The 12,839-nt window shown below is 33.3% G+C and overlaps 1 protein-coding gene and 1 long non-coding RNA gene across 13 annotated transcripts in view; one reads left to right on the forward strand and one right to left on the reverse strand.

The window, feature by feature from the left end:
• The window catches only part of LOC114339297 (ankyrin-3), a 539,512-nt gene that overhangs the window by 351,435 nt on the left and 175,238 nt on the right, over positions 1–12,839 (forward strand). For all 12 annotated transcript variants that reach the window (XM_050646489.1, XM_050646490.1, XM_050646493.1 and 9 more), the window contains one exon: positions 1,588–1,771. In XM_050646489.1, coding sequence (XP_050502446.1) covers positions 1,588–1,771 — 184 coding nt within the window. The remainder of the gene's footprint in view (positions 1–1,587; positions 1,772–12,839) is intronic.
• LOC126881861 (uncharacterized) overlaps positions 1–12,839 on the reverse strand; it is an 84,006-nt gene that overhangs the window by 44,252 nt on the left and 26,915 nt on the right. The gene's annotated exons all lie outside the window — the stretch shown is intronic.

The raw sequence follows: 12,839 nt of genomic DNA on the forward strand, positions 1-12,839 counted from the left end.
CTCTTCGGGAGTTCATCAATCGATGTTTAAAGAATATCTACTTACCTTGGCAACATTCAAATTTTCAGTTTTTCACATAGTTTTTAAGGGTTAAAAATGGCCGATTTCGCAATTTTTCAATTTTTAATCGCTTATATGTCAAAAACTATCTACTTTAGAGAAAAGTCACTAAAGACCTTTTCTATTTGGAATGATCCAAAAAACCTAAAAAAACTTTGTTCCGTGGAAAAAAAAAATAATTTTAGGAAAAAGAAAACGTTTAAAAAATTTTTGACCCACTTTTGGTCCTGGCAACATGCAAATTTGTTAAAAGGGGTCCTTTTTGAGTAAGATTGTGCAAAAAATCCGAATCGGAATATTTTTCCTAGCGGATGCGCAGTGGCTTTCTGGACTATAATGAAAAGGCCTATTCTGGACCTTATAAAATATATCACGTGCATTCAGTTACGTTATAATACAAGTATACATACGGGGTCCGGACAAATAATCCCGGACAAAAAATCCCCACAAATTATCCCTGGACAAAAAATCCCCGGACACAAAATCCCCACAAAAAATCCCGGACAAATAATCCCCACAATTTTTTTTTGACAAAATATTCCCACAAAAAATCCCGGACAAAAAATCCCCAAGAAACATTTGCTGCGGAATAGTTCTCTAAAAGTTTTCCCGAAATTTTAAAAAATTTAGAATTACAATTAAATGCCGAAAACTTTAAATTTTACATGACAAAAAAATGTGAGTTTTCTTCAAAAATCTTTCTTAGCTGCTCGGGGAGAGGCCAGATGGGAGAAGGTCTGTAGGACGGCCTAGAAAAAGGTGGAAAGATGCAGTCAGAGAAGATCTGGAAAAAATGGGAGTGGGACAATGGGAAATAGTGGCACAGGACCGACAAACATGAAAGGCAATCGTAAACGCTGCAAAGACTCTCGAAGAGTTATAACGACATTGATGATGATGATGAATAAATATTATTGACGTTAAATTTACAAAAAGGAATAGGTTTTTTTTGGAACAACATAGTTATTCAAAACAGAGTGAGCAAAAGATTTAAGTGAATAATTACAACATGATTCCCACAGCCTTAGCGCATTACCCATAATTCCACGATTTTTGAAAAACTCACACTCTTTTGTCATGTAAAATTTGAAGTTTTCGACAAGGAGTTGGAATTCGAAATTTGGTAATCGAAATTACAATTCATGCTTAATCTTAATTGCTATTCATTATTTTCGTACCGAAAAGCGGTTTTATGGCGATTGCTATCTATAACTCTCATGCACTGAGGCTGAAAAACATTTGCGTCGATTGCATTCACGGGAAAACTTCTAGAGAATTATTCGGCAGCAAATATTTCTTGGGGATATTTTGTCCGGGATTTTTTGTGGGGACATTATGTCCAAAAAAAATTGTGGGGATTATTTGTCCGGGGATTATTTGTCCAGGGATAATTTGTGGGATTTTTTGTCAGGGATTATTTGCCCTAGCTTCATACATATGTATACATTATATCGCTGATTGTTTGTATTTTTATAGTTAAGAAATGCTCAGGAATCCTTTACTTATCTCTAGAGTTTTTGTTTTCAGAATGGCCAAACTGCTTTAGGAATAGCTAACAAACTCGGTTACATCAGCGTCGTCGAAGAACTAAAAGTGGTAACGGAAACCAACATTACGACCAACACCACGATTAACATTGAAGAAAAATACAAAGTTGTTGCGCCAGAAGCTATGCAGGAAACTTTCATGTCGGATTCCGAGGACGAAGGAGGTTTGTATCCATTTTCTTACAAATATTTATTTAGGGTAAAGATAAATCTAAAATAAGTTCTAGATCGTTGTCAAAAGTCAAATAAAACTTAAAACTTAATATTAACGATTGTATTAATGAGTATTAGGGAAGTTTTTTTTATTTACACACAAAACCACATCAACCGCGCAGGGTTATTAGTGGATATAACAAATACAAAAAATATTACATTAAAACAATTATATAACTTGATGTCTTTTAAATAGGTTAACACTGTTGAAGTTTTTTTTTGTGAGAATTGTGTTGAGCTCATCATCTGTGATTCCATGGGATCTTCTTTCTTTCTTGAAATGCGGACACTCGAGCAGAATATGTTTGACAGTCAGTGGATCGGAGGAGTTAGCTACTCCGCCACTAGCTTGCTGGGCTATTCTATTTTTATTAAAACATTGAAAAATTTTTAAATTTATGTTAGGTTTGTTTGAAGTGGGTTTCTTGACAACAAAGAATTACAGGAGAAAGTTCGCCGATTAGTAGTTTCAACTGTTCATAATGGGTATAAAACCCATTTATGTTCCATTGAGTTATAAATGAGTTATTATAAATGAGTTAGTCATGCCTTGATTTTCCTTCAACCAGTGATGATTCGTCAGTTTCGTCAGCTGAAGAAGTGTTAGGGTTTATTGTTTTCTCTAGTCGGGTGATATTATTTCTTAACCTAGAATTTTGTGTATAACAATGAACAAAGTTAAGGATCTGAATTAGTTCCACTGGGTCGTTGGAATAATCTTTAGAAGTTAATTCAGGGTTATGAGAGTGTAGCACGTTTTCCATAATCGCATATTTCGTTGAAATTTAGCACAAATGGAGGTGATCGATTTTCGATTTTGTCTTTGATGGATTCTAAGGACTGAATGATATCTTCACGGGAGATTTTGGAAGAAGTTTTGGGTTTTTTCTTTGGTTTAGATTGTTTAGGGGTATTAAAAATGGGTGAATCGGTTTTCGGATTGTCTTCGTTTATTTCTGGAGATGATAAGTTATGCCTTTTTAGCTGGTTTGAGTTGACTACTTTATTTGGGGTTATGGATGTTTCTGGTGCCGTAGTATTTTCGGTGTTATCTACAATTGATAATGTTGTTTTGGAAGAAGAAGACGAAGTGTTTGGATTTTGTTGTGAAATGTTTTTAATGAGATCGGTTTCCATATATTGATATATTTTATCATTTGGTTCGTGAGGATTAGATAATGATGATGTGGTCTGGGTTGAGTCTAAGAGGGTAGTTGAAGGGGTATCATTTGGTTCATGAGGTTTAGATAATAATGGTGAGGTTTGATTTGAATCTATGAGGGTGGTTGAAGGGATTTGGTTTGAAATATGAGTGCATTCTGATTCTTGGTGACCAATGGTATTACAATTGGAGCAGCTGAATCCATCTATTGAAAGAAATAGCCGGTAGGAAGTATTATCATGAGTTATTGTAAATGAGTCAGGAATGGACATATTTTCCAAGGAGGTAATGAACGATTGTCTTCTAAAGCTCAGAACATGACTGTACTTATTTTCAGGCATACCTACTCGAAGAAAAGTAATTTTGGATACAGTGTGAATACCAAGTTTTTGTAATTCTTGTTCAATTGTTTTGTTCGGGATTGTAGGACATGCACAAGATATTAGAAGTCTCTGGGCTGGAGAGATTAGTCTTCTTACTTCGACTTGACATCCATTTATTTCGATATATTTATAAGAATGAAGAAGAGAATCAACAGTATTTTTTGAAGAAAGGTATATACATATCCTGTTGTTAGCAATTCTGGAGGCAAAACGTACATTAAATTGGACCTACTAGTAATCCAACAGCTACGACGTAATCATGGATTTTTGTACCTTCAATGCTGGAAATGACTATTGCGTCTTCTTTTGTAGGATGTTTAAAATAATTTACGGCATCTGAGTAACTGTGTTTAGTGGAGTTGTATGTAGTATTATTGTTGTTTGAAGTCATTTTATTAAGTTTCTTGGTTAGGAGTTGAGCCGGTCCTGTGGCCAGTCCAAAAAACTGGTCAAGACCCAAGTGGAATTTTTGTTATCTCTTTCCGTATGTAATATTTAAAGGTTATTTTGTTGTTGTTACAAAAATTTTACGAAAATAAGTGCTACTCACTTGAGATAATATTGTCAGCACTAACTGATGCACTTTAGTTTGTAGTAGAGGTATAAAATATTAAATTATGATTTGTTTTTACCATTTAAAATTACTATTATTTCGGAGCAACTAATAACGTTGTAGATTTGATCGCTATCAGGGCCGGACTCCTATTAGGGAAGTTGTTGATTTCATTTTTGATGTTCTCCAAATATAGCATGACTTGCTGATTAAATTGCGGGTTTCCGAAAATTTTGCTCCTACAGTTTTTCTTCTATTTCGAATTTATTAAAAAATTAATGGAATAGCTATATTATTTTAATAATTTTTGCTATATAACTCAGGGACCTCCTCCTCAGGGAACCGAGTAGCTATCATAACGCTACAGAAAACAAAAAAATATATAGGGAAACAACATATAAATAATACAGTGGGTGGGAGACAATATGTGAGGAGAAAAGGTAGCAAAAATCTATAGAACTAAGAATATACAAAGAATATCCAACTGAAAAACAATTAATATACCTACAATACAAAAGAATTACTGCAGAAACTTGAAGACAGTATAGAAACAAGAAAAAGACAGCATTAGGAAATTCACAGAACCACTTCCCCTGTCAATGGGAATGGCAACTTTCCTGAAAACTGGTTAACAAAAATAATCATAAATATCTTAAAACGCATTAAATATCCACAATTGGATACCAGCTACAGACATAAGACACTTGTCGTATCATTTTGTGTAGGTAAAATTCTAGAATCAATGATTGAACTAGGATTGGATCATTAACTTGTGAAAAAAATAACCTACTTCCAACGTGGATTTAGAAAAAATAGAGGAACAACATAGAATATAACAGCATCAGCAGAGGGAATATATTATTATAAGTTTTGCTAATGAATAAAAAACATACCAATATTCATTGACATCAAAGGAGCTTGCATCGTGACCATAGCCTATAGCACAATTAATTTTATGAAACAGCCCCACGCATGGAAGCCATTTGATGAAACACGACAAAGAATGGAAGTCATATGGGGCCATTTTAATGTAAGACAAAAGATAGCCCCTGTTGTTTTATGAAACATGACTAATTAAGAATTGGACAAAATTCGTGCTACATAATTTATTAAGTACCTCGGTTGCTACTGTCTCAGAGATTTTAGGGAGTGGGTTCTTTAATAGATGTTATGATATATTCTTATTAGCTTAGAAAAATTAGAAAGATAGAAAAATCGAAATATGGATGTGAAATAAAAAATAAAGAAAAATACAAAAAATAAAATATTGGGCGCCATTGGTTACCTAAGGGAAACCAAACTTTATACAAAAAAAAATAGAAATAAAACAAAGAAAGATAAATTAAAATAAAACAAAGAAACATAGTCAAATAAAATGATATACATAATATACAAAATGTTATAATGTAACTTACCTCCTTTACTTTATACTCAAAATTATATACTCAGTCAATGTTTTATCGTTCTTACGATTCAAGAGAGAAGGGAAGAAAATAAATTATATGTTGAAAATCAAACTTTATTAAAAACAAAAAAATTAATCTCTGATCTCTCTGTTATAATTAGAGACCAGATTACCAATTAATCAAAGATGAAACGAACAGTTTTACAAATATAAAAATTATACCTTAACAATTAGTGTCCTGGCTTCTTCCTCGTAGCTTGATTGGAAAGTCCAAGGCGCTATTGCACTCGCGAAACACTTACTTCACTGTCGTTAATTACAGCAAACAGTACATTGTTTATAAACAAACATTATTATAGAAAAATTCAGCTTTCACTTGAAGATAAATAGTTTAAAAGTTCGTTAAACTGGATCAAATTTTACTTTTACTCGAATAAAATTATTTAGTTAGACTCGAACGTGATTATTGAAAGTTCATTAACTTTGACCAAAATAAAGTATGTGAGCATACTACATGTTTTAACTGCACTGTTAAACATAGCAATGAGAAAATTGAAACTCCTCTCTCCTACTTCTGGTTCTGACTGCTTAAAAGAAATTAGTGGATACCAACATTGGTATAAAATGATAACGACGATTTGCTTAGAAACAGCGGGAAAATCGCCGGGGTTCACGATACACCATCACCATCACCGGGCTAGAATTAACCTAGCCGGCTGGGAAACTGGAAAACTACATTCCTTTACACTCAATTGAACTCTACTCCATGACGATGGCCCTAAGGGAACCAAAACTCAACTTAACTCGATTATGGCCCTGGTGGAACTAAACTGAACATGATGATAGCTTATACGGAACTCCATTCTAGGACCGCTAACTCGATCCTTCTCAAACTTGGGTTCATCTCCCAAAAAAAGTGACTTCCTACTTAGACCAATAGGAATCATACCAGATATTTCTCTACCAATCAAATGGTCAGAAAAACTCTCAAGACATCCCTCGAACGCCATGATGGTCCTACCTTCAACCAATTACAAGTACTTAAACTTCGCAATAACAAAATCTCTCGAGTTTACACGAAATGCGATGAATCACTCATACAATTACAGTTAGTTTTTAGAACCAATATTTAAGAGCTGAAAAAGCAATCGACTAATCCTTCCTGCTCTAATACAACCCTCAATAAATTTGTGTCTGAGAAAGTCATAAAAATCTTTCATCTTCTAGACTGCAACAGTCTAGAGCATAGCAGGGGTTCTTCCTGTAGCTATTTGGATATACCGACGAACATATAACCGACAAACCAAAACTGTAAATATCATAAAAACCTTTTAATACTCTGAGTCCCTACTTAACGTGGAACCTCTTTGAAAAATATTCCGTTTACAATTTTGTAGGATATAAACAATTTGGGGCACCTTTGTACACCAAATTTCAAAGAATCGCAAAAACCGAAATAAGCATCCAAATCCCGTGAGAATTGAAAAACGCCATACTCTGCCTATGCGGAAGATCGATATACAGGGCGTAGCGAAAGTATTACTGTGTCGGAATTTCAAATATTTAGACGGAGGACTTTCAGCGTGTTTCAAGCCAAAACGTCAAAAACCAACTAATAAAAATTAAATAAGGCATACAGTCCGTCCAATATACTTACCGTTGCACGTCATTATCGACGTCAGAGATCTAAGTTGACATTGTTGCTCAATTACAAAAATTCTTGAATTCATTTTAAATCAAATATATCACATAATTTTTGGGGAAGTGGATTATACAACAAAACAAATTAATATTCAGTATAAATAAATAAAAACTTTAGAAATAGAAAACAAGAAGTTATAATCTTACGTTATAGTAAATAATAATAATAATAGTCTCCCGTTTTATACCGCTGACGCGGCTTTGGGATTATAGCAGGGTAGTCTGCTATATCTAGGGCCTACGGTATACAAAGAAGGTAACAGGGCCAGTGCTACGCTTCAACCCCCTATTATTACTCCTGGTTTTACCCAAGGTACTCATTTTATTCAGGCTGAGTCGACCTGGGGCCTATAGACATTTTTTTAAATATCTAGTTGTTCTTGCTGGCGCTGGGATTTGAACCCCGGCCTACTAGCACGCGAGTCAAGCATACTATCGCCTGAGCTACGCCGGCCCTTAAAGTAAATAATAAAAACAGTAAATATAATAAAATAAATACTTATAGTAAAGAATAAAAACAAATATCAAGTGTCATCACCGCAACTGTCAAATAAATGTTACCAATCTATGCCAAAATCTCACCTTTGTTCGATCGCAGTTAGAGTGTAATCCGAACAAGTGTGCTTTATAAAAACGCTTTATATTCCACTTATACTTTTACAAATTAAATGAAACAAGTTAGGGTATGTTTCTTTAAATGTACATTAATAGAAATCTTCCAATATTATTTCTACGCATGCCTATATAATAAAATATGTCTAGTAGCTGTAATTCCCGTGTACTCGGCTAAATGATTCTAAAAAGGAACAGACCTACCGCCTAAATATTTCGTGTTGGTATCATGTGACGTTACGGGCTATGACGCGGATGACGTGCAACGGTAAGTATATTGGACGGACTGTATACAAAGCACTTTTTTATCTTAATGATATAAAAAAACACAAATGGAAAATTGCTATACCACTACAACTGGTTTAGAAACAAAAACGAAATATGATGGGTAAACTATAACCAGACAAACAATATGTGGAAATCACAAAAGACTACACGAAACTCTTGAGAAAGAAAATACTTTGGAACTTAAAAAAAGTATATACAAATGACTATAAATAATGAACTATCGCAAACGGAAACTGGAGAATAGAAATGTGACCAACAAACATCAAAAGAATACTCCATTAGAATTAACAAATACACACCAATATGAACAGCAGAAATTAATGCAATACATACAGCATCAAACAAAGCCCAGATGTATTAAGTAAATCGTGACATATGCCAGATGTGCAACACAGAAGATAACAAAAACTGTAATAGGTATATAGTAAAGCAGACAGCCTAACATTGGATACTAGGAAAGTGATGGATGAAATGGGGAAAAAACAAAACCGATATGGATACCAAGTCATACAGGCATCAGCGGTAACGAAATAGAAGACCAACTGGCTAATAAGGTTAAGGAGAACAAACACATATATTTAAAATGCATTACACCACACAAATATCACAAGTTAAATCATCCTTTTCTCCTTCCTTTCTTTCTATCACAAGTTAAATATTAACCTTATTAGCCAGTTATTCTTCTACTTCGTTACCGCTGATGCCTGTATGACTTGGTATCCATATTGGTTTTGTTTTTCCCCTTTTCATCCATCACTTTCCTAGTATCCAATGTTAGGCTGTCTGCTTTACTATATATTACAGTTTTTGTTATCTTCTATATTGCACATCTGGCATATGTCACGATTTGCTTAATGCATCTGGGCTTTGTTTGATGCTGTATGTATTGCATTAATTTCTGCTGTTCATATTGGTGTGTATTTGTTAATTCTAATGGAGTATTCTTTTGATGTTTGTTGGTCACATTTCTATTCTGAAGTTTCCGTTTGCGATAGTTCATTATTTATAGTCATTTTAAGTTCCAAAGTGTTTTCTTTCTCAAGAATTTCGTGTAGTCTTTTGTGATTTCCACATATTCTTTGTCTAGTTATTTTATAGTTTACCCATCATATTTCGTTTTTGGTTCTATTTTATATTCATGTGTATAGCAATTTTCAATTTGTGTTTTTTTTATATCATCAAGATAAAAAAGTGCTTTGTATATGTAAGTATTAAACTGTCTTTCTTTAAAAAGAATAATTTTCTTGGCTGTCAGCTGAAAGGCACGTGGCCATCAAAACCAATAAGAAAAAGAAGAACAATATCAATTTGAGTGAATTACCTTTCCTTGACACTATAATTAGATTGTTTTTACATCTAATAATTATAATTCACTATTGATGAAAGCTGGACATAGTCTAAACGCCAACCAATAGAATATAATATACGTAAATATTGTAAATGACTGAAAATTTTTGAGTTTTCATGCAAATCTCAAATAGCGTTGTAAGCTAACAATTCTTCTGGTATTAGAGGCATTAAGTTCAAGTAGTCTGGTATGGATCGTGGTTTGTATAATTTTTGGTATCCTCTGTGTATATTTGATTTAGTTGCTTTTTTGATTATTACATAAAATGTTTAAAATATCGTTACGTAGTAACTTCGTCAAATTGATTTTAAATCTATGTAAAAAGTTTATTTCTCTTTTGACAACTTCATGATTACTAGAACTTTATTTTACTCGAATGATATAATACCGTTAACTTTCGTTTTGATTAATCTAATAAACAGTTAACAACGTTTTGTTGAATTAACTATTTCTGTTTTTGGTGTGTCGTAGGTAGGCTTGGAAAAATGCAAATGCAATAAAAGTGTATATAAACAAATCAGTACTTAATCAAATATCCTAAAATAATTAATTTATAATACGTAGTTTATCTAATTTAACTTTAGTTTTTAGTGATTAATATACCTAACTTCCACTGATTTTTGGTGAATTTATTTGGTACAATGTTGACAGATTTCTTGTGTAATCCGGTTAACTCAAGTATTTTGACGTCTTTGATAATTTTGTTTTTTAACGTAGCAAGTTTAATATTGCATAACCTTTTGGTCATCAATATTAGGATCGTTTCTGTAGTTGTTTAGGATGGTTTCTGTAGTTCTTCCTTAATAAATTAATTTTCATGTCTGTATTTTATCTGCAAGGTTTTTCTAACTAAATTCTTTAAAATTATATTCTCAAGTTCTTTTATTTAAAAAAAAAATCAATGGGAAAATCCCAATAGTTGGCTGTATACCATAGTTTAAAAAACCAATACAGAAGTAAAAACTTCGAGATGTATTCTGGTATAAAATCGTTTATTTAAAAACTATAAAATGTCATCGATTGCAGAACGTTTTCGTTCTAAACAGAACATCTTCAGTGCCTAGAATGAAGTATTTCCACGTTAGATTAAAGCAAAAGGTTAAAAATGTGACTGTTAAAATGAAAAAAGTGTGGGAATACTTACATCCTGCCGAGTATTTTGAAACTAGCACACCGTAAATAGTGTTAACATCATCATATATGGTTTACATAATGTAATATGTTAAAATGTTATGACTACAAGTCGATGTTAATGGATAAAGTGGAACACATGCTAAAAGGGTGCCATGGTTCCCTGCTCGAAGATACTAGGTACTTGCCAATTCAATGGGCACAGACCAACTGAGAAATTATGAAGTGGATTTACAATTTGACAAGGGTGACATGACATGACAAGATAAAGCCAATTTTTGGTTAAAGTTTCATTTGATTTTGGATTTTTTAATAAAATGCGGAGGTTTGTCTGCAAAAATAATTTAAATTATTTGAATAATAAAATCTACTGTAAAGTTTAAATTAGCAACTCTCTATTCCAGAATAACTTATAGATTCATTAAATTTAATGCAGATATATTACGTGGTTTAAGTTGTGACGTCATCGGATGTGAAATGACGAGTTGAAAGTTAAGTTTGTGGAAACAAGGAAATACACTACATAGTAAGATAATTAGACTTGCATGGAAAAACAAAGCTAAACAAGCCGAGAAAACCAGAATTTAAGAGTGTTTTTATGTGATGAAATGTTGGTTGCCTAACAAGGCAAGCAGACAACAGGTTGAAGGTAAACGGTAGAATATTGCGAGAAAACAGTATATATACAAAAGGTGGCTATATGTTGTGTTAAATTTATTATTATACTATTGTAATGAATAATTATGTCTGTTAAAAGTTGGAAAATAGTTGTTAACAAAATTAAATAACTAAAGATTACTGTTAGTGAGGTAGATATATGTGTGAAGGATATGATTGTATATAGTATTGTGAAATGAATGAGAGTATGTAATAAAATAATAAAATTAAACTATGTGACATAAAGTCTAATTCATCTTTATGTAGTTTTGAAAGGACTGAATGAATTGGAAGTAATGTATCTTGATAGTCTACCAACGTGGAATAGTGAATAAAATAATTAGAATGAGAGCTACCAATATAGGTCAAATTGTGGGTTGGTGTCAGTATGTAAAGAAGAATCTAAATTGAATGAGTATATGAAATAGAAAAGTATGAGATTGATTTCTATTGGTGATAGTGGAGTAAATAGACTGAACTAAATGATATATATTTAAGTGCACAAACTTTATGAACGTATGTGATTGTAACTGAAATCAAACAAATGCAAAATGTGAAAAAATTTTTATTTTAAATTGGGATAAATGGATATTGGAAGTTGCCTGATATGAATGGAAATGAAAAGATAGATGAAAAAAGAAGAATAGTGAATGCAATAAAACTTATGAAAGAAGTTTGACTGAATGGGTCGTAATGGATATAGGTGTGCAGTATCCTATTGTTAAGTAAAGTCTAAGAATCTAAAAAGAAAGCAGTGACAGAATGTTACTAAGTAAGGAAAGTGATATATATGACAGACCAGAGTGATTGGATGTATGGTGTTTTTTTTTATTATTGTAAGCGGAGATGAGAGAAAATGAGTAAGTAACATAACAGGCAACAGGATAAGTGAGTGTGAAGAACATTCCAAAGAGACAATAAACCAGACCGATTTAAGGATTAATAATAATAAGAGGCATTTAAATAAATTATGAAAGAAATGGTGAGATGAGATATAGAGGACCTGAAAAAGAGACAGAGACACAAGGTCAAACCAGAAATGACTAGGAGTGGAGAAACATATGAAGGATAGGAAAATAGAAGAATCAAAACTGTGTGAGGGATGGGATAGTGGGGGAGGCAGCAATGAAGTTGAAAAGAAATGCAAGTTGAGATATGTGTTAATGGGTGATTAGTATGGAAAGAGAAGACTGTTATAAACTAGTGGGGTAGTGGAAAAAGAGGGGGAGGGGGAAATGGAGAATAGGAGTATAGGGGAAGGGGGGTGAGAGGAAAAATGAGAGAAAACTAGGGTTGGATTAAGGGAATAGTTGTCGATGGATAGGAGTGAAAGGACGATTTAAAGTTGTTTGACGATTAACGCAATTGGGGCTGGTCCTCATCATCATCATTCTCTTTGCCTTATCCCTATGCGGGGTCGGCTTCCCTAATTGCATTTCTCCACACAATTCTGTCTTGGGTCATATCAATGTTAATCCCCTTTACCAACATGTCCTGCCTTATCGCCTCCCCCCAGGTCTTCTTTGGTCTTCCTCTCCTACTCCTTCCAGGAATCTGCACTTCAGCTATTCTTCGTATTGGGTGATTAACGTCTCGACGTTGAACATGACCGAACCATCTTAACCTATGCTCTCTCATTTTGGCATCAATTGGTGCCACACCTAGACTTCCCCTAATATACTCATTTCTAATTTTATCCTTCTTTGTCACTCCACTCATCCATCTAAGCATTCTCATTTCCGCCACATGCATTCGTTGTTCCTCTTTCTTTTTCACTGC

The sequence above is a fragment of the Diabrotica virgifera genome, chromosome 3 (genome assembly GCF_917563875.1).
Source record: "Diabrotica virgifera virgifera chromosome 3, PGI_DIABVI_V3a".
Lineage (NCBI taxonomy): Eukaryota > Metazoa > Arthropoda > Insecta > Coleoptera > Chrysomelidae > Diabrotica > Diabrotica virgifera.